The 22215-nt window shown below is 44.6% G+C and overlaps 3 protein-coding genes across 3 annotated transcripts in view; 2 read left to right on the top strand and 1 right to left on the bottom strand.

Annotated features, from left to right (window-relative positions):
- TEX15 (testis expressed 15, meiosis and synapsis associated) overlaps nt 1-1220 on the top strand; it is a 78790-nt gene extending 77570 nt beyond the window's left edge. The window contains exon 10 of the mRNA XM_084835023.1: nt 243-1220. The gene's annotated coding sequence lies outside the window, so the exon portion shown is untranslated. The remainder of the gene's footprint in view (nt 1-242) is intronic.
- Nucleotides 1221-4140: 2920 nt separating this feature from the next.
- LOC146352841 (uncharacterized) lies at nt 4141-17434 on the bottom strand. The gene is made up of 2 exons (XM_084835029.1): nt 16790-17434; nt 4141-4252 (listed from the first exon to the last, which is right to left on the bottom strand). The coding sequence occupies exons 1-2, from the start codon at nt 17214-17216 to the stop codon at nt 4209-4211; spliced, it is 471 nt and encodes a 156-aa protein (XP_084691155.1). The 5' UTR covers nt 17217-17434; the 3' UTR covers nt 4141-4208.
- PPP2CB (protein phosphatase 2 catalytic subunit beta) overlaps nt 16955-22215 on the top strand; it is an 18552-nt gene continuing 13291 nt past the window's right edge. Inside the window, exons 1-3 of the mRNA XM_084835028.1 lie at nt 16955-17316; nt 21062-21271; nt 21441-21614. Coding sequence (XP_084691154.1) covers nt 17215-17316; nt 21062-21271; nt 21441-21614 — 486 coding nt within the window. The 5' untranslated portion in view covers nt 16955-17214. The remainder of the gene's footprint in view (nt 17317-21061; nt 21272-21440; nt 21615-22215) is intronic.

Here is a 22215-nt window from a genome sequence, read left to right as displayed (position 1 = left end):
GCAGACATTTGCTGGACAGAATCTGGGTGTGCCTGGCTGGCAAATGCTGGGAGTTGTAGGACTTTTTTCTGTCTAAACATGCATAGGATTGTGCCCTAAGATACTCGTGGAACTCTTACAGTGGGTCACATGTGCTGCTGCCTTACCACAACAGTGTAAAGGATTGTGATGTTACAGAGGGAGCAAATACTGTTACGTTGCAATTTTTAGAAGTCTAAAGTCTGTTTTTTTATTATTTGCAGCTGCCTGGCAGCAGTCATCATGTTATCCTGGGATGAATCTTTTACATGGAAGCCTTTTTGTCCAGGATTTGTTTTTACCTGTGATGTTGCTGTGAATACTCCATTAAACTATTTATTTAGACCTGTTTGGATGACTTAGGAACTGCTACCTATTATTTTCAACTGTGACTAAAACTTACAAGGAGGCCAAATCCAAATATTTTAGAACTATTGGTGATTAATACTGGGCCACATCACAATTGAAGTAAGGTTGGAATCAGAGCTTAGTTAAACATAATAGAAATAACAGGGGCTTCAGATTGGCAAACTCGTCAATCAGGTTCATGCTTTCAAGTCCCATTTGATTTCAGTGGGATTTAATAAATGTGTATGTCCTGACTTGTGGCTTTATCATCTTGCTTCTTTAGCCAACCTCCTGGATTTGTTTTGATTCCTGTGTTTTAAGTGATTCACAAACCCGTAATGCTGGACTTCTTAGATGTCAACAAATTTGGTCTTATTCAATCCACCTAAATTCAGTCTATTTTAATCCTAAATTGCACAACTTGTTTCTGTGTACACATTGCCTTTTTTGTGTTTGGTTTTGTCATTCAGAATACTTGTTACTTCTGCTATTTTAAAATCCAGATTATGTTTTGCTTTAAAAATAGTAATGTTTGCATTAATAAAAAAGTAGAGGGCCATATATCATGTTAACTAATTATAATACATTACATGTTTTGTAGTCAGTTTTATTAGTTTTTTATACATTGTTAAATGAACACTCAAGCATTTCAAGTAATCTCTGTAGTTCAGCCTCCCCCAACCTGGTGCCCCCCAGCTGGGGGATGCTAAGAGTTGTAGTCCAGCACATCTGGAGGGCATCAGGTTGGGGAAGGTTACTTTAATTAATCTATATATATCTACATAAAGTTAACCTTCTGTTTTTTGTCCATTGTAAATAATGGTTTAGAATAAAAACAAATCTTAATGGACTGGAATGATGGTGTGTCCTTTATCTGGATGTTTCAGTCTCTAGGAATGACAGAGTTTAATCCCAGCTGTTCAGATTTGTAAATCATCGCTATAAAAACATACCTGAGGCAAAATACTGGGATTCTGATCAGTTTACAAAATCGTACAAAGATCTGACCACTCTTCTGGAACCTTAGAAGGGTTGAGAATAAATTGGCTGAGGTGAGAAATTTTTCATTTCTCAGGAAAAATTTGCAGGTGCAACTGGGTGGGAATAGAGAGTTTAAATGTTTTGTATTGTATTGCATTCTTTAAATTTTTAATATTTGATATTTTAACTGTTTGTATGGCATTTTAGTCTTTTAGTTCATAATCCGCCCAGAGAATGTTGGTTATTGAGTGAATTAAAATATATTAAAGTGTGCTCCCCCGCCCCCACAGTCACTATAATGGAAAGCAGCACTAGCGGCTTTTAGATAGGGCTGTGCACTGCTTCAGATCCGAATTCTGAGGTGGTGGGGTGATTTGGCCCGAATCAGTCTGGATCTGAAGTGGGTTGGGATCCGTCCAAAGGGTATTGGATTGATCCAAATCGCTTTGGACTGATCCGGATGATTTTGATGCCAAGACAGCTGGCCTCGCTGCTAGCTTTCTTGGGTGCCTGTCGAGCAGCTGCTCCCATGTGTGCCCAATGAGCTGCACAAGCTCCCTGCTCCTTACCTGGACCCATTGCAAGTGCAAGCAACCGTCAGCCTTTTGTCACCATTTTCTTTTAAAATGGTGACTTGTCTGTTTCTGTGTATCAAATGTTGTGCAAATGGTGGCCACAAGGCAGTCATTTAAGCAACATTACAGATGTAAGTGGCCCATTTATGCCTGTAATGTGCAAATTGACTGCTTTACGGCGTTTACTCAACATTTAATATATGGAATTAGACAAGTTGCCATTTTAAAAGAAAATGGTGACTCCCTTTAAGAGGCCAACAGCTGTGGGCGCTTGCGATGAGTCTGGGAAGGAGCAGGGGGCTTGCTTGGTGGGCAGCTTGCATGGCTCAGCAGGATGCGATTCAGAGGTCCAAAGCAGGCTGAGCTGCATCAGCCTCAGAAATGTGGGGGGGGGGGGTCCGTGCACAGCCTTACTTTTAAATCCTCCTCTCCAGGGCTGAGACTTGGATTAATTCAACAGAAAGTACTCTTTCAGGTCCACTAGACCCCCATCAATTGTTATGCTTTGGGTATGACATCATTAGACAGTTGGTGGCACTAGGGAATGCTTGGGGCTGTTGCTTCATCTCTTCTGGAGCTGTGCTATAGTTGCACCTTTTCTGTGAGGTGTGCTGACTTGCATGTGCATTGGCCTACATTTGGTGCACATCCCACACCTGACACAAGTGAGCCTGGCCTATATACTACATTGTTGGTTTTACAAATATTTATTTATTGATTTGATTTGTAAACTGCCCAAAATCCTTGGAGCAGTTTACAATCAAAACTAACAACAACAAAGTAACAAATAATACAATATTAAACACATTTTTAAAAATACTAAAAACACTCAAGGACTCAGCAGTAAAATTAATAAGCAACAGATTAAGGATTAAATGCCTTCTTAAAGCGGAGGTCTTAACCTGACATCTAAATGTATGCAGTGAAGATGCCGGGTGGATCTCCCTGGGAAGGGCATTCCACACACATTCCACTACAGAGGCAGCTTCTTGGTTGCGGCACTTGGAGAAAAGCCTTCGAGAACTATCTTGGACAGGAACATAAGGGAGAGGGCGCTCCTTCAGGTGGACTAGCCCTAACGCATTTAGCCTTTAATGGTCAGCACCAATGCTTTGAATTGGGCCTGGAAACCAACTCACAACCCATGTAGTTGCAGCACTGGAATAATATGTTTGAAACGCCCAGTCCCAGTAAGCAGCCTCACTGCTCTATTCTGGACTAACTGAATTTTCAGGACCATCTTCAAGTAGCCCCATGTATATACAATACTGCAATAACCCAGCCAGAAGGCTGCCAGTGCATGGATAACTAGCCGGGCTATCTCTGTCCAGCTGGTATATCAGCTGAAACTGGTAAAAGTCATTTTGTGCCACTGAAGCCACTTGGGCCTTAAGTGACAGAGTTGGACCTATAAGCATCCCCAGGCTGCGCCTTCTGGGAGAGTGCAAGCCCGTTTAGAACAGCTAGAATGCCACTTAACTGGACAGATGATCCACCTACTAACATAATCTTCGTCTTCTCTGGGTTGAATCTCAATTTATTGGCTCTTACCCAGCTATTACTGAGTCTGAGCACCAGTTCAGGCCAGTCACTGCCTCACCTGCATTTGATTAAAAGGAGAGGTAGAGTTGGCTGTCATCTGCGTGTTGACACTTGCCTTTGGACAACTATCGCCAGCAATTTCATGTAGATGTTAAAAATAAATAGGGGACAAAATAGAGCCCTGAGGGAAGCCACAATATAGTCTTCAAAGGGCAGAACTATAACCCCATAGGACTACCTTCTGGAACCATCTATCCAAATAGGAGTGGAACCTCTGTAAAATAGTGCCTCCAAATCCCGATTCAGAGAGCTTCCATGACCAATGGTATTGAAAGTTGCTGAGAGATCTAGGAGAACAAATAGGGACACGCTCCTCTGCCTTTCTCCTGGCAAAGTTCATCCCACAGGACAACCAAGGCAGTCTCCACTCTAAAACCAGACCTAAAAGCTGGCTGAAATGGGTCCAGATAATCAGTACCACCAGAAGTATCTGGAGTTGGCCAGCAACCACCTACTTAATCCCCTTGCCCCAAAATGGAAGATTGGCCACTGGTCTAAAATTGTTAAGGTTCTCTGGATCTAACCCCAGCTTCTTCAAGAGAGGCTGAATCACTGTCTCTTTTAAAGAGATTGGTAGTTGGCCATGTCTCAAGGAAGTGTTGATGGCTTCCTGGACCCAGGTCCTCAGGCCAGATCTATTGTTTGTAATCAGCCAAGAAGGGCAGGGATCAAGAACACAGGTGGTCAGACAGGCAGGTCCAAGCATTCTGTTATATTACTTTTGAAACCTGAAAAATTAAAACTTTTTATTAATAGTATTTAAATACCATTTAATATAATAAAATTATAAGCGGTTCACATGTAAATATTAAAAATCACATTTAAATACACTACTAAAAACAATTTCAACTACAGTAACAAAACACAGTATTAAAAGTATCATCTACAATAGCAATACATGCCAATACAGGGAACAGTAAGACAGAGCAGCTTATGATCAATTGCAATTAATTACAAGCCAGAGAAAGCCTAGGTTAACAAGTGGGTTTTCAGGAGGCGTTTGAAGTGTACCACATTTTCTGCCACCCAAACTGCATGGGGGAAGGTTTTCCAGAGGGTTGGTGCTGTTACCAAGAAGGCCCACCTTTGAGATACTACGTGGCAACATCCTGTTGGTTCTGGAATGACCAGCAAGGCAAGGCAATCTTCTGGGTATCCTGTTCCCAACTTGTTTAGGGCTTGTATGTATGTCAACAACATAACCTTGAATATGGGTTGGTAGCTAATAGGAGGCCAGTGTAGTTCTTTTAACAAAGGTTATGTGAACATAGCTGGGTGTCCCACTGAGCAGCCTAGCTGCTGCATTCTGTGCTAGCTGCAGCTTTCAAACCAGGCAAAAGGGCAGCCTCACATAGAGTGCATTACATTCGTATATTATGAGGTTCTCTGTGCATAATAGATCACCATGGCTAGGTTGTCCCTATCCAAGAACAGGTGTAGTTTTTTAAAATTGATTTTTTATTATAAAATTTTGACAGGAAAAAATTGGCTATGTAGATGTGAATATATCCATTTCAGTGCATACGTATGAAGTGTGTGTGTGTGTGTGTATATATATATACACACACACACACACATATATACATACAAAACGGGCATAGTTGGTGGACCTACCGAAGTTGGTAATGCATTCTCTGGGTCACCCGAGTCTCCATCGACAAAGATGGATCCAGGAGCACCCCCAAACTGTGTACCTGTTCTTTTTGAGGGAGTGCAACCCCATCCAGAGCAGGCAAACTGCCTAATTCCTGGATCTGGGAACTTCCCACACACAAGGTCTGTCTTATCAGGATTGAGCTTCCATTTATTAGCCCTCATCTAAGCCATAACTATATTCAGAACGTGCACAGCCTCTCGATTCAGATGCCACAGAGAAATAAAGGTGGGTATAATCAGCACACTGGTGACACCTTACCCCAAATCCATTTACCTTTCCCAACAGCTTTATATAGCTTTTAAATAATATGGGGGACAAGATAGTGCCCTGTGGCACCCCACAGTTCAACTGCCATGGGGCTGAGGCACAGTCACCCAACATTCTCTGGAACTCAGCCTGCAAATGAGCCAAACCACTGTAGAACAGTGCCTTCAATTCCCAACTCATGGAGTGGTCCAGGAGTATACTGTGGTTAATGGTATCAAACGTTGCTGAGAGTTCAAGAACAAATAATGGTTACACTCCCCTGTCTCTCTCCCAACAGAGATAATCAATCGGGGCAACCAAGGCTGATTCTGTCTCAAAACTGGGCTTGAATCTGGGCTGGATCCAGATAATCAGTTTCATTCAAGAGTGCCTGCAGCTGAGACGCCACCACTCTCCCAAGTACCTTACCCAGGAAGGAGGTGCAGCACATTAGCAACAATGGAAGATGTTAAAACTACTTAAAAAGATATTGGAACATTGAAAAAGTCTGGGTTACTAAGTTTTCACCCCACGCTGCCAAGATAGCAAAATTGGTACTAGGCTTGTCTCACTGGGTAATGTCAGGGGCCACCATCAAAGAAGTCCCATCTCGTTTCATTTTCCTCTACTGTATGGGTACGTAACAAAAGTCAAGTTATTTGGTTTCAAAAAGTGGCACTGATGGCTTAAAAGATTGGTTCTGTAAATAACTGAAGTCTCAGATTGATCCAAAAACAGACGAGTGGATTTGGCATTTATTAGCTTACAATAGGAGAATGCATGGAAAAGTTCAACAGTATTTGGCAAAGCTTCCTGGAGATTGAAATGACACATGGACACCACAATTAACTGGACAGATTGTAATAGACAAGTTGAAACTTCTTTCTTTCCCGTCTTTGCATTGGCTATACAAATTGCAAGAAATGCTCCATTGTGTGGGCGGGGGGGTGGGTGGAGGGAGTGGTAGAGAGATTACGGGCTCCTTCACACTGAGCTTTTATCCTGCAATTGAGAATGCTCCTTCATTGAAGTTTGCGGGCTCTGTACATGACGTCGTGATAATTCAAGGCATCTCCTGCACTAAATGCCCTGTTCCATTTTTAAACAGATCACAGATAATGAGCTATCAAATTACATGGAAAGAGTAAAAGTGGCAAGAAGAGGAGTGAGATCAATGAAAGATAATGGAAGACTCAGGTACACGGAGAAGGAGGGGGGAAGGAGGTGGGGGGGAGAAGGAAGTGGATGAAAAAGGGAGTCGGTGTGATCCTGCATTTAAAATGGAAGCAGAAATCCCAGTTTTAAATGCAGGATTTTAGGCTGGTGTAGAGATGCCCTAAGGCTCCCTTCACACCTGGCATTTTATTCCACTACAAACCGTTCCTCGTCCCTCTGCATTATATCTTTTCATGGCTGGGCCGAATTGCATGGAACAATCAGGACAGAAGGGGGCTGCTGGCCCCATGCCCCCTCCCCTCCCCTGATCATTGGTTCCTGTAACATGATCGATGGCTCCGCCCCATCCCTCCACTTCTCCACAGCAGGAGGTAAGTCGGAAGCCCCTCTAGTGATCTGGGTAGCAGGCTATGGGAGCTGATCCCCTCCTTCCTCTGAGCGAGAGTGAGTCTTCTCAGTGGCTTACCCTGAGGTTGCTGGCACTGCTAGTCCTTCTCTGCTAAATATCTCAGTGTGTGATGGAATTAAATGCAGTGTATTGCTTGCGCTACTGAGTTTGAAGGGTATACCGATTTCCCGGTTCCCAACAACAGAAATAAGAAAGCCACAAACAGATTTGTATACAGTCAATGCACCAAGCCATCCCTAGCAGCAGCCCCCCCCGGGCGACTGATTCATGGGGGACACCTTCATTAGACCCAGCTTGCTTCCCCCCCCTCACTGTTGTTGCTCTTCCTCCATATTCTGGCTTCACAACGACCCTGCAAGGTGGGCTAGGAGAAGAGATTGTGGCTGGCTAGGTGGGAGGGAGTACTATGGAAAACCACCTCAGCATTACTGCCTTGTCTAAAACAACTCCACACCTCAAAAGGAAACTATTGGACTTCCGGTAGGAGCCATGTCGCTCTGGCAAGTGTCCTGCGGGGGCTCCGTGGGATGCCTCCTCAAACAGCTTTTAAAAGGTTGAAAAACCTTTTCATCTTCCCCTGGAATTAAAACGGGAAGCTAGAGTACCATCTGGATAAGATCTTAGAAGAACAGCTCCTTTTGCGGAGCAGCAGAAGAGCTGGACTCTAAGGTCAGTTTTCCGGAGCGTCATCTACTCAAAGCTGTTTGGAAACTCCTATGCAATTAGGAGACTTCAGGGCTGACGAGCTCCAAAAGTATTTATGAATTAAAAATACCAACAATATCCGAGGACCTGCAAAATCTGTTGAAGTGACTGTTTGTTTGTAATTATACTTACTTGCTTTCTTTATGGAAGAGGAGGATGGCAGCATCAAGGGGAAGGAAAAAAGCCGTGGGACCACCGCCAATTCCCCCAACCCCTTCCTTGGCAAAGGTTTCTAGAGATGCCGGAGATGTAGAGGAGTTGCTGGCTCTGATAAAAACTTTGTCTTCTCCATTAGCAGAACAGGCTAAGAGGCTGGATACAATCCAAGATTCTATTACTAACCTTCAAGGGGCTGTGGATTTAATTAATAGCTCTTTGCAAAAGATGGAATTGAAGGTTAATGCTCTCCAAGACCAGGTGTCTGCACAAGAGACGGCTATGCATGCCTCCAATAATATCCTGTCTGGGAGAATTTCCCATCTGGAGGCATATACTCGAAGAGCGAATCTGCATATCCTTGGTATCAAAGATTTACTTGCTGATATAAGTCTGTCTAAATTCTTGGATAAATTTCTGCATGAGCTACTCGCTCTGCCATCCGATTATTTACTCGATATTGAGCATGCATACCATGTTCCAGGTCCAGCTTGTGGCATCAAAGGGACTGCCTATACTGTTATAGTTCAATTTGCAAGAGTTTCTACAAAAAAATCATATTTTGCATTTGGCAAGAGAAGTGGGAGAACTTTTGGGGGGGGTCAACACGAGACAAAGTTACGTTATTTCCGGATTACACTAAAGAAATCGCTGACAAAAGAAGGCAATTTACCAAAGGGAGAAAACAGGCAAGACAAATGAATCTGCAATATCATATCAAATCTCCTGCTATATTTTGCATTCTTTTTGAAGGCCAGATGAAAAAGTTTTTAAATCATGAAATGGCGGAGGCTTGGCTAGCTGGCGTTCAGAGTAAGGCACAGGAGACATTTTACCCAGCCTCATAAGCTGGGAACTTTTCAATTCGGTTTGGGTTATAAGGTCCAGGCAGTATGCCAGTCCAGATGGCTGTTTACATATACCCCCTTTTTTCTCTCTTTCTTACTTCCTCTTTTTTTACATTAGACATGATATACTGTATAATAAAATTCCTGTTTGTGTCTGTATAGATATGTATACATTCATATATGGATTTAGAAATGTCACTATCTAAAATATAGATAGCATAACATTTATTAGTGATTTGTTGTTATTATTATTACTTATCCTTTTTAATTTCCTTCCTTTTTATTATTATTACTATAATTATTATGAGACTTTGATTAGTAATATTTTTTGCTGATTAAATTGTTAAGCTTTACTATTATACGTTAACTGAAGGGCAATATATGGTTATTGGAAATGAATTGTAGGCTTGCTCCCTTGCTGTAAGACTGATGATGTGATATTGAATGTAAGGTTGATTATCTATGCTGTACTGAATTGTAATATTGGCAATGTTATAGGTGTGTATGAATGGTATTTGAAGTTTGTCTGTAATGGAATTTAAATTTAATCCTTTTAAGTAACTTTTTAATATTTTTTCTTTTTCTTTCTTGCTTTCTTCTTCCTTTTCCTCCTCCTGTTTTTTTTCCCCTTTTCATCACTGCCGTGGCCTCCTAAGAATACTGTATTGTTGGAAACTGTAGATAATGACTAGGCTGTTGGTACTGTTTATTTCATTTATAAAGATAAAAAATAGAATAAAAAGTATTTTTTTAAAGGAAACTATTAAAAATGACCATTCCAAGCTCTGCATGATGAATTTATTCAGGGGAGGAGAAAAGGCACTTTTAATACCCATTGAAATCCTAACTGTCAAGGCTTTCTCCTGAAGGGAGACTCCCCCATCCACCCTAGGAGGAAAAAAGCCCATCAGTCTGGTGAGCAAAAGGGAGAAGAAGCTGTCAGTGAAGTCAATGGGAGGGGGAGGTTCAAAGTTAATGCACTGAAGGGGATGGGAGACCTTCAGACTGCTACTCTAAGTAGACTTACAGTGCACTCCTATGCATGCCTACTCAGAAGCAAGCCACACAGACTTCAGTGGCACTTACTCCCAGGAAAGGAAAGCCTTAAAGCAAATGAGTTTACTCAGAAGTAAGCATTGCTGTGTTCAAGGGGATCTCGGAACCTGTAGTGGAATGGGACAGAGGCACAAACTGTCACTGGAAGCCCGGTCAGTGACCTGCCCCCCCTTCCCACCAATTTGTTGTCATGACAATGTGATTCAACACCACCCAGCACACACCCACACGAAGCACTAAAGGGGAAATATAGAGCAGGAAATATAGAGCAGGAAATGACAATTTCAATCGCAAGCACAGAAAATGCCGGGTTTTCCCTATTCTCAGCTAACACGGGAAGAGGGAAGGAAAGTTGTGAGATAGCAGCAGGAGAGCAGCTGCATCATCTAAAGCTCCTGTGGAAACCAGTGATTAAAGAAGAAAGATCCTGCTAAAAACCTCAGGTGTGAAGAGAGCCTAAGTATGGAGGTGGGATGCCCCTTATAGGGCTGTTGGTCAAGCCAAGAGTTAAAGAGGGGTGAGGGTGGAGGGCAGAGGCAAAGTCATTTTGCTGGCCAAGGTAAAGGACAAGATGCTGCCTCCTCTCATTCCATGTAGAAAAACTGACCAGACTGGTAGTTAAACCTTACTTCAGCAGTGGCAATGCAAAAGCATCTTCCAGGGCAGGGCAGGTCATGTGGTGCACACAGCTCTGTCTACTCTGTGCTCTTCAGCATTTGCTGCCTGAGGCAGTTGCTTCACAGTCTAATGGTAAGGTGCTATTTAGGATGCTGTTTGGGGGCATGAAGTCCACTGCAGAGCAATGGATTGATTTTTTGGTTGTACTTTGTACATAAATGAAAAGTGTCTATTCACAATGGGTTTTCATCAAACCAGGAAGTGCATCTGTACAATTTCCCTGATATTTTGATAAAATCTAAGCTAGCAAAGAGAAAAATAAGAAGGGCATGTAAAAAGTGGTTGTATGTAGGTGAAAACCCTTCTTTATGGGGAAATACTTAAACTCTTTTATCTCAGACATTTCTTACCTGATACTTTGAAAGCTGGCCATCTTATAATTCTCACCATGGTGACCCTCTGTGCAGTGTTTCATAAAACGAACAAATATGCTCGATTTTATAATTGGAATGTTAAAGCATTCTCACCTTTCGTATTTTTCGTATATGGATTTTCGTATGCACAGCAGCTGAGGGCTGGGGATCGGGGAGGGGGAGTGGCTGCTATCTACCGAGAGTCCTTGGTCTTCACCAGACCCCCTCTCTGGGAGACCAAGGTTGCTGAGTGCATGTACTGGAGGTTGGGCCCGAAGGGCAGTCTGGGGATTCTGCTTGTGTACCGTCCACCCCACTGCACGACTGACTCCCTGGCCGAGGTGCTTGAGGTGGTCTCTGATGTGCGTGTGCAGTCCCCTAACTTATTGGTGTTGGGGGACTTCTGCGTACATTCGGAGGCCATCCTCATAGGAGCACCTCGGGACTTCATGGAGACCATGGCCTCCTGGGAGCTGCACCATATTCTAACTGGGCCCACCCATGTAGCCGGTCATGCACTAGACCTTGTGTTTGTTTCTGGAGAAGCAGGGAGTGATCTGGAAGTCGGGGGTATATCCACCACCCCCTTGTCATGGTCAGATCACTATCTGGTGACGTTGGACTTCTCGGTTCCACAACCCATCCGCAGGGGTGGAGGACCCATTAAAATGGTCCGCCCCAGGCGTCTTATGGATCCAAATGGATTCCTGAACGCGCGTGGAGATTCTCTGGGGCACGCCAACAGCCACTCGGTCGAGACCCTGGTGGGTGGCTGGAATGCCGCAATCACTGGGGCATTAGATCAGGTGGCTCCGAAACGCCCTCTCCCCCTGAACAGGGCTCGGACTGCACCATGGTTCAGTCCGCGGTTACGAGCTCTGAAACAGGAGGCTAGAGTGCCGGTGGCAGAAGTCTCACTCCAAAGACGATCAGACACGGGCTAGAGCTGTATCTTCAGCCTATCACGTGGCGGTGAAGGCAGCAAAAAAGGAATATTATGCTGCCTCTATCGGGTCTGCAGAGTGCTGTCCCAGGAGGCTGTTCCAAGTGGTCCGGAGCCTGGTCGGTCCTGTGGCTCCTGAATCACTGGAGCATTCTAAGGCCTCCTGTGAGGCCTTGGCAAGGCACTTTGCAGATAAAATTGATCAGATTAGGTGTGTTACTCTGCACACTGTGGATACAGTTAGTGAGCAAGAGGCGGCCTGTGGCAAACCGGTTTTGTGGGATCGGTTCCAGCTTCTTCCTCCTGATGAAGTGGACAAGGTGCTTTCATCTGTAAGGACAACCACCTGCTTACTTGATCCTTGCCCATCTTGGCTCATTATGGGCTGCAGAGAGAGACTGGGTGAGGGGATCAGGGCAGTGGTGAACGCCTCCCTTGAGGAGGGAGTGATGCCATCAGCCCTCAAGGAGGCAGTGATAAGACCGCTCTTAAAGAAGCCCTCCTTGGATCCCCAAGTTCTGAACAACTTTTGCCCAGTCTCGAATCTGTCATTTTTGGGCAAGGTGATTGAGCGGGTGGTGGTGGTTTTATTTATTTATTTATTTATTTATTTATTATTAAATTTATTAATCGCCCATCTGGCTGGTCACCCAGCCACTCTGGGCAATGTACAACATACAATAAAAACAGTTTAAAACAATAAAATTCTACAATAAAAACATTTTCTAAAATACCGTAACCCACCCCAAATGCCTGCCTGAACAACAATGTTTTTAATGCACGACGGAAGCTCATTAAAGAGGGGGCATGACGGAGTTCCCTAGGGAGGGAGTTCCACAGAGTGGGGGCCACCACAGAAAAGGCCCTCTCCCTCGTCCCCACCAGTCTAGCTGTCCTGGCTGATGGAACAGAGAGAAGGCCATCCGAGGCTCATTTTGTTAAGTGGCCTGTCTGGTGCTGCTGGAGGCGCTCCTTAAGATAGGCTGGGCCGGAACCATATAGGGTTTTAAAGGTCAAAACCAACACCTTGAATTTGGCCCGGAAAACAACTGGTAACCAGTGCAACTCCTTCAGCACTGGAGTGATGTGATCTCGCCGGCGGCTGCCTTTAATCAGGCGAGCCGCCGCGTTCTGTACCAGCTGCAGTTTCTGAACCGTCTTCAAGGGTAACCCCACGTAGAGCGCATTACAGTAGTCTAAACGAGAGGAGACCAGGGCATGTACTACCGATGGGAGCAGATGGTCGGGAAGGAAGGGGCGCAGCCGCCGTATCAGATGGAGTTGATACAGCGCTGTCCGGCTCACAGCTGACACCTGAGCCTCCATGGACAGCTGGGAGTCCAAAATGACCCCCAGGCTGCGGACCTGGTCTTTCAAGGGTAGCCGTACCCCATTCAACACCAGGTCAACATCCCCCAGCCTCCTCTTGTCTCCCACCAAAAGTACCTTGGTCTTGTCAGGGTTCAGCTTCAGCCTATTCCACTCACTTGTGGGGTGCCACAGGGTTCTATCCTCTCCCCGATGCTATTTAATATCTATATGAAGCCACTGGGGGCTATCATCAGGAGGTTTGGGATGCAGTGTCATCAGTATGCGGATGACACACAGCTCTACCTCTCGTTCAAATCTTCACCAAGGTTGGCCGTAGAATCCCTGTCCAAATGTCCGGAGACGGTGAGTGGCTGGATGGGGAGGAATAGGCTGAAGCTGAACCCTGACAAGACCGAGGTACTTTTGGTGGGAGACAAGAGGAGGCTGGGGGATGTTGACCTGGTGTTGAAATGGGTACGGCTACCCTTGAAAGACCAGGTCCGCAGCCTGGGGGTCATTTTAGACTCCCAGCTGTCCATGGAGGCTCAGGTGTCAGCTGTGAGCCGGACAGCGCTGTATCAACTCCATCTGATATGGCAGCTGCGCCCCTTCCTTCCTGACCATCTGCTCCCATTCATAGTACATGCCCTGGTCTCCTCTCGTTTAGACTAATGTGATGCGCTCTACGTGGGGTTACCCTTGAAGACGGTTCAGAAGCTGCAGCTGGTACAGAACGCGGCGGCTCGCCTGATTAAAGGCAGCCGCTGGCGAGATCACATCACTCCAGTGCTGAAGGAGTTGCACTGGTTACCAGTTGTTTTCCGGGCCAAATTCAAGGTGTTGGTTTTGACCTTTAAAACCCTATATGGTTCCAGCCCAGCCTATCTTAAGGAGCGTCTCCAGCAGCACCAGACAGGCCACTTAACAAAATGAGCCTCGGATGGCCTTCTCTCTGTCCCATCAGCCAGGACAGCTAGACTGGTGGGGACGAGGGAGAGGGCCTTTTCTGTGGTGGCCCCCACTCAGTGGAACTCCGTCCCTAGGGAACTCCGCCATGCCCCCTCTTTAATGAGCTTCTGTCATGCATTAAAAATGTGGTTGTTCAGGCAGGCATTTGGGGTGGGTTAGGGTATTTTAGAAAATGTTTTTATTGTAGAATTTTATTGTTTTAAATTGTTTTATTGTACATTGTACATCACCCAAAGTGGCTGGGTGATCAGCCAGATGAGCGATTAATAAGCTTAATAATAAAATAAATCTGTTACAATGATTGCCTTCAAGCAGGAGTGGGCAACCTCTGGCCTTCCAGGTGTTTTGGCTTACAATGTCCATCAGCCCTAGCCAGTTTAGCCAATGGTCAGGGATTACAGGATTTGTACACCAGAACAACTGGAGGGCCACAAGTCGCCCACCCTTGTCTTCAAGTCGCCCACCCTGTGGAATCCTGGGGATCCTGCTTAGGGAGGGACATAATCCTCTTCTCTCACACCCCCATGAGCCATCCCACCCCATGAAATTCCTCTGAAGTGCTACTCCTTTGAAATAAGTTATTTGGCCTGGGGAATTCTCTCTTCCCTTCCATTTCCAATCACCATTCTTCTTTTCCTCTTCTTCCCTCCCCTATGCTGGTCTTTCTGTCCTTTATTCCATCCAGAACAAGTCTTGGGGAATTCTCAAGAGGGAAGAGTGATGTTCTGAACCGTGTTTGACTTTATACAAATGGACAAGAGGATTTGGCTTTCTCCTCATGCAACTCTGGGGAAAGTGTGTTCACATGGTTACAGAGCAAGGAATCCAGGGCTATTTTATTTGTCAGTTGCTATTATCCAGCAATGGAATGACAAGCTTTCATACAACAGGAGTTAATTTGGGGGTTGTAGGGCGGAAGATAAATACTGCTCACTTAATCCTATGCATGTCTACTCAGAAGTAAGTCCCATTATGTTCAATGGGGCTTACTTACAGGAAAGTATACATAGGATTGCAGCCCAAATTACTTTTACAGGTTTGCAGCCTGATCCTATGTTTACTCAGAAATAAGTCCTGAGTTGTGAACATGGTCCCGCGTGCTTAATAAGCTGCCCACACCATTCCACTCCAGCGAGTGGCTACCCTTTCAGCCCAATCCTATGCATGGTTTTTCATTTGTTTTTCCTTTTTGCATGAACTTTAGCTTCAGTGGTAAGGGAAAGGCATTTTGTACATGCTCAGGGATGCTTTCTCCATAACGTAGTCCTAGTACTGAAAAAGACTCCTGGGCTGAATCCTGGTGAAGTTTTTGCACAAATTAAGTTATGACAAGGAGCATGTAACAAGGCGGCAGAGGAAAGTTGCAAAAAACAAAAGCAAGACACCTGCTTTTATGAAGAGTTGCTGGAGGATGGAAAAATTTGTTCCCCCCATAATTGTTGTGCATGGGGGGAACAAAGTGCATGTGATATGGTTGTAGTTTTCTTTCAACAGGTGTGGTCCCTCTAAAAAGGGAATGGTGACACTTTAATCTGTGTGAAATGTTCCATTGCTATTAAGTTTCCACTAAGCTACTGGGCGGCAACGTATGGCTGTGAGAGCTGGACTGTAAGGAAGGCTGAGCGCCGAAGAATCGATGCTTTCAAACTGTGGTGCTGGAGAAGACTCTTAGGAGTCCCCTGGACTGCAAGGAGGTCAAATCAGTCCATCCTAAAGGAAATCAACCCTGACTGCTCATTGGAAGGACAGATATTGAAGCTCAAATATTTTGGCCACCTAATGCGAAGAGAAAACTCTCTGGAAAAGACCCTGGTGCTGGGAAAGATTAAAGGCAAAAGGGAATGGAGACGACAGAGGATGAGATGGCTAGATAGCATCACCGATGCAATGAATATGGACTTGAGCACACTCCGGGAGAGAGCGCAGGACAGGAAGGCCTGGCGTGCTATGGTCCATGGGGTCACGAAGAGTCGGACATGACTGAACAACAACAAAGCTACTGGGCCCAATTCAAGACATTAGTACAAGTGTACAAAGTCCTAAATGGCTCAGGACCCAAGTACTTGAAGGGCTGCCTTCCCCAATACCAAGCAACCCAGGGTTTAAGATCAGCCAGGGAGTCTTTGATTGTGGTGTCCTTGAGGAATATGGCCACCACGCATGGTAGGACCTTCTCAGTGGTGGAATTCCTTTCTGGGAGAGATCCAGCTGTCCTCCATACTACAGGCAGCAGTTAAAAGATGAATTTATTTGTACAAGCTTTGTGGGTGTTTTATCTGTTTCCTGTTGTTGTAGAGTGATGGTTTTATTATATTTTATTGTGTATTTGTAATTTTAGTTTTAGCAACGTTCATGTGTTGTATTGTTTTTATATGGGTTGTGCAAGGAAGGGTGGCGCAGAGATATAAATAAATGTGTGTGGAGGAGACTGCAATTGCTTTGCGCTGTGGTGAAAGAAAAGCATTCTACACGCCTTGTTACTTTTGCTAACAGCGAAATACAAATAAATTCGTGTGTGTGTAAGTAAAATGGGCCTGTGCCCCGGATCTCCTAAGAACCTAGCAACGTCTCTGCTTCACATCGTGATCTTATCCATGTTTACGCGGAAGTAAACCCCGTTGATTTCAACGAGACTTGCCTCCACGTAGGTGGGATCAACAATTGTAATCGCGGGCATACTAATAGGGATGGATTGGCGGCGTCAGAGGCATGTGCCCGGCTCGCCCTCACAGGAAATCGTGTCAAGAAAGGTTATTACCCGGCGGTAATTCTTTAGAAACCGTGTTCGGGATGCTTCCCTCCCGACGAACCGAAGAACGTGAAGGGCTGTCGTCAGAGGCGTGAGGGCGATTAGGCAGAAATTCTATCCTCCGAGCAGAAGGCGACGCTGCAGCCTTTTTGGCCGGAAACGACGGCATGAGGTGTGAGCGGAAGTGCGCAGTCCTGCGACCGCCGCCATTCCGCGGTGCCGGAGACGGAGGGGAGAGGGCGGGAGCGGGGCCGGGCCGGGCCGGGCCTCTCGCGCGCTGACTACGCGGGCCGTTGGGCTTTTGACTGTTGGTCCGGTCACCCCCTCCCCCTCCCTGTCTCCCGCGCGGCAGTTGTTCTCGCGCCGCCCTCGTCGGCCCTGGCCACGCCGCCCAGCACCCCCTTTCCTCAAAGCCGAGCGGGCGGCGTGCCGGCATGGAGGACAAGAGCTTCACCAAGGAGCTGGACCAGTGGATCGAGCAGCTCAACGAGTGCAAGCAACTGAGCGAAAGCCAAGTGCGGAGCCTTTGCGAGAAGGTGTGTAACGTGCAGTTTGGTAAACGGCTGTAAACAGTCCCGCGTTCAAGAACGCGCTGGATCCTTGCTCGGTGTAGCCCGCAATAGGTATATGGAAATAAGGGAGTGATAGGGGATGGAGGGGCAGAAAACTACTTAGTTAAATGTTCTGACTTCTTCCTTTGCCAGGAACGCATCTGGATTTTAAAACAGGGCTCGGGAGCCACGGTAACAGTTCTAAGAACGCTGAGGAAGGAGAGAATTTTCAGGAACGTTGCTGTATAAAAGCACAAGAAAGGTTTTGCATGTAACATATAAATAAAAGCAGAGGTAACAGTCGAAGGTTTTTTTTTTAAGCTAAAGCTGTGGGGTATTTACGATAATATTCTAACCTACGATTTTAATTGGTTAAAAAACCACTTTAGTTACTCTGTGGCTGACATCTTCCAGAGCATTCTCTTCATCCTCAATGTTCTTAGAACAGGTATGCCCAGGTTACTAGGGCCTGTTTGAAATCTATCTGAATATCTGTATACCGATAAAGGCAGACATGGAAATCCTTAACTAAATAATTTTATCTCTCTGTTTTGTCATTCACTTGATGTGCATGCACGGAGAGACTGAGGTCATGCAGGATGAAGTTACAGTGGTGGACAGATGGGTGGAGGGTGGCAGCCACTCCATCTGCGTGTGCCACCTCCTCCTACCAAGTTCCCACCTTTTAGCATGCAATCCTATGCATGGTTAGACAGAAAAAAGTCCTACAACTCCCAGCTTTCCCCAGGCAGCCATGCTGGCTGAGGAATGCTGGGAGTTGTCAGTCTTTTTTGTCTAAACGTGCATAGGATTGAGCCCTTAACTGCTGATTTATGAACAGCCTTGGCATCTGTTGGATCAGTGGGGTAAAATAAGATATTTTGATGTTACTTATTGCAGCCACAAGATAATCATGAGTGTCCAGTCACATAATTTAAAATCAAAATCCAAGTCACATAACTTAAATGTGGTTAAAAAATGTGGAAAAACAGTTATGAAAACCCCTTAATTAGTTTTTTGGAAAGCATGTTTGCTGTTGCTCTTTTTTGTCACTAGATCTCCCCCCCCCCCTTTCCCCTTTCTTTCAAGTATATATAGTGGAAAATGAAGGCTAGATTGATTGAAGTTTGTTCCTACACAAACTTCTTGTTTCACAAAAGTATGGATAACAAACTCCATCCATAATATCTTGGGTTTTTTTACTTATAGGCAGAGTATTAAAAGCATGAACAACTAGAAACATTTCTGAATAGATGGCACCTTTGTTCTCCCCACCCCTGTAAGCACAGCTGGAGGTGGTTGTGCACTTGGTAGTATTCTGTAGTCCTGCTGACTGACTGGATCTGAAACCCCCACAAATAATTTAAATCTAATTAAGGCTGCCAACCTAAACATCCTTACTAGAGAGTAAGCATGGTGGAGCTCAGCCAGTAGGCTTCTGAATAAACATGCTCAGGATGCTGCTGTAAGTATAAGAATTACCTCAATTTCCATCTTCAGTCTGCTACAGTCTACATAGATGATGCAGGGTTTAAAAGTTTTCCCTCACTGAAGGATGTGACTTCAGCAATAGTTCTTGTAACTCAGAAGCTTGCATGCGGTGTTGTGAATATTGATTGGTTCCAATAAAAGATACTGCTTTAGGGCGCAAACTTATGGCCACTAGAGCCTGCGCTCCAAGATCAGTTCCCAGAGAACCACCCTCTCCTGTGCCACCTCGTAGGCAGCACAGATCGGCCCTGCACTCCGCGTTCCTGGAGGTGGGCCAGGGCGGGGAGGTCGGAAGTGATACATCCTATGTGTCATCTGGGCCCTTCGAGGTCCTTTGGCTAGACAGCTGAAATTGGCTGTCTAGCCATGAAAGCAGGGTGGCGGGAACGGGGAGGAGATCCCACCCTGCCCTGGATAGGCAGTCGCCTCCTCGTTGATCTGCATAGGATTGCTCCCTCTCTGATTCTACATGGCTACCTGTTCTTGCAGTACTTTCTGTGTCCAGGATTAAACCCTTGAACTGACAAATGAAGCGTGCTTGAGTGTGTGCGTGTGCATGCGCGCGCGTATGTGCATATCTGTGATGTCAGTGCCGCAGGCCTTAGTGTAACAAAACAGGTTAATTGGAGCTACCTTGATGGTGGCTCTCCCATCACTTAAGTCTAGAGATATTTGGATCTTGGTAGTTGTGAAAAGAATCAAGTAACATTTGTTTTAAGAGTGTGCCTTGCTTTAAGGGAAGGAATAAAACATTCTCTAAACTAGTGTCCCTTGGTGTAGAAGTATATAGATTTTGAAATTATGTAGACTTGTTTCTAAGTTGAAAGCTTGAATATTTTGATATCATCAGGTTGGACCACTATTTGAAGATCCCTTACTTTATTCTTTATTTTTGCTTGTTTTTTTGAAGTAGATGAACCTCTGGTGTTTCTCAAAATGCTTATCTCTGTTATGAACAAAACAATGCAAATACCGCATTCAGTATACAGCTACAAAGTTGCTGTAGTTACAGCCAAATCTTGTGTGAGGCAAGTGCAGGTGGATCAGTCCTGCAGCCAGTTAAAATAGTGCCATACCTTTGGACTGTAGATTTGTGCCGATGGTAACCAAAGGGTTCTTAGCATGTTGTTCAGAGAAGTTGTTCCCACTGACTGTTGCTGAGCCTCCACCACCTTCTTGCAGTTTTCTGCTGAGCGGTGGTTTTGCCCAGTGTGATTATATTACATCTATTGGTGGTAGCTAATGCATGTTGATTTCCTTGGTAGGGTTAGGATGTCAGTGTGGTACTGCTTATTTGCCAGCATAGCAGCTCATGAGATTGGGCTTTAATATACACTCCCTACTCTAGAAAGCTTTCTTCAGTTTTTGACATGTATGAACTGTGGATGTTTAGTATATGCCTTTAATTCTGCTATATTTATTAATTCAGCCACCTGCTTTTCATACTCTTAACGTTTCCTAGAGCATAGGTAGTGGTGGAGCTATTACTGATAGATACTAAATATGCCTGAAATGTACTAGTTGAACCTCAGTTAAAAGTACACTACTTTGATCCTAGTAGGTGATGATGCTTAGCAGCAGCAAAGCCCATTTGTAATATTGGCCCACTGTGGTGTCCTCTGGAATGGTTTGACGTAGAGCCAGACGCTAGGCTCCCAGCTTGGAACGAAAGTACACTTCCTCTGCTTGCACTGATATTGGGAGCTGCGCCCAGCCCTATGTGCTAAGACAATGCTATGGTTGGGATAAAAGACATGCATGGTGTAGGAGTGCTGCATCAAGGGTTTGATGGTGTTTAAAGCATTTTAGTGCTACCAGAAGTATGTGTTGGAAAAATATCTCAGAAGTGCCTTAGATTTTTCAACCTTTTGCTCCTAATGAAGGGCAGCTTTGAACATACACTTACCACCTCTGAAATTTCCCAAAATGCATTTAAAATGACACGTTTTTCATTGTCATAACCTTATGTCATAGATTGTCATAATTTCCATTTATAGACAAGAAATGAGGTTGGGGGGAGCATTGAGTTGTCGAAGGGCAACCTAATAAGTCTTTAGCTGGCTGAGTAGGGATTTGAATGTTATATCTCCTGTAGTATAACATGGTATAATGTGCAATCAACTGGACCACCCTAATGTTTCTGTTACAGGAGTTTTTCTTGAAGTTTGTAAAACTTACTTGTGAATATAATTCATGCAGTTTAGTTTCATATCTAATCAGCTATTTTTTCTCATATTAGGCTAAAGAAATACTTACAAAAGAATCAAATGTTCAGGAAGTACGTTGTCCTGTTACAGTTTGTGGGGATGTCCATGGTCAATTCCATGATCTTATGGAGCTCTTTAGAATTGGTGGGAAATCACCAGACACAAACTATCTCTTCATGGGAGACTATGTTGACAGAGGCTACTACTCAGTGGAAACTGTGACTCTTCTTGTGGCATTAAAGGTATGTTTTGTGGGTATGAAACAAGGAAGCTAAACTCTGATGTATACTAAACTTTGTAATCTAAAAATACATTATTTGCAAATGCACACACTGCATATCACTTGGAGCATAATGGTATAACCAGTTGATGGATTGTTACATACAGTGTGTGTTCATTCCCTGTGGCTAGGTGCGCTACCCAGAACGCATTACAATTCTAAGAGGCAACCATGAAAGCAGACAAATCACACAAGTATATGGCTTCTATGATGAATGTCTACGGAAATATGGAAATGCCAATGTTTGGAAGTATTTCACAGATCTGTTTGATTATCTTCCTCTTACAGCTCTAGTAGATGGGCAGGTAAGATAATTGTTATTTCACTTGTGGGATATCACCAGACAGTAGTAAATGAAGGTTACATCCTGTAAACCTTGATAACATTTTCCTCACTGCTGCTGGAAACCCTCCATGTTAGGCATAATTAGAAAAGGAATTGAGAATAAAACTGCCAATATCATACTGCCCCTATACAAATCTGTGGTGCGACCACATTTGGAATACTGTGTCCAGTTCTGGTCACCACACCTAAAAAAAGATATTCTAGAGCTGGAAAAGGTGCAGAAAAGGGCAACTAAAATGATCAAGGGGATGGAGCATCTCCCCTATGAGGGAAGGTTACAACAGCTGGGATTATTTAGCTTGGAAAAAAGGAGGGTAAGGGGAGACATGATAGAGGTGTACAAAATTACCCATGATGTGGAGAATATGGATAGGGAGACATTTTTCTCCCTCTCTCAAAATACTAGAACCCGGGGTCATCCTATGAAGCTGATTGATAGGAGATTCAGGACAGATAAAAGAAAGTACCACCAATTTGAATGGCATTACAAGGGAGTTAGACAGATTCCTGGAGGAAAAGGATCTCAATGGCTACTAGCCTTGATGGCTATGTGTTACCTCC

The sequence above is a fragment of the Heloderma suspectum genome, chromosome 2 (assembly GCF_057233095.1).
Source record: "Heloderma suspectum isolate Gila_16-S chromosome 2, 16-S_ref, whole genome shotgun sequence".
NCBI classification, from domain to species: domain Eukaryota; kingdom Metazoa; phylum Chordata; class Lepidosauria; order Squamata; family Helodermatidae; genus Heloderma; species Heloderma suspectum.
Note: the sequence above shows the minus strand (reverse complement) of the source record. Positions and strands in the feature narration are given on the sequence as shown.

Excerpts from the sequence above, each read along its gene's own strand:
- LOC146352841 (XM_084835029.1), bottom strand. The coding sequence starts at position 17,216 with ATGCCGGCACGCCGCCCGCTCGGCTTTGAGGAAAGGGGGTGCTGGGCG. Across the intron at positions 4,253-16,789 it reads TTCTAAAGAATTACCGCCGG|GTTTCAAAAGTAATATAACA; the intron begins GTAATAACCTTT and ends TTAATTTTTCAG.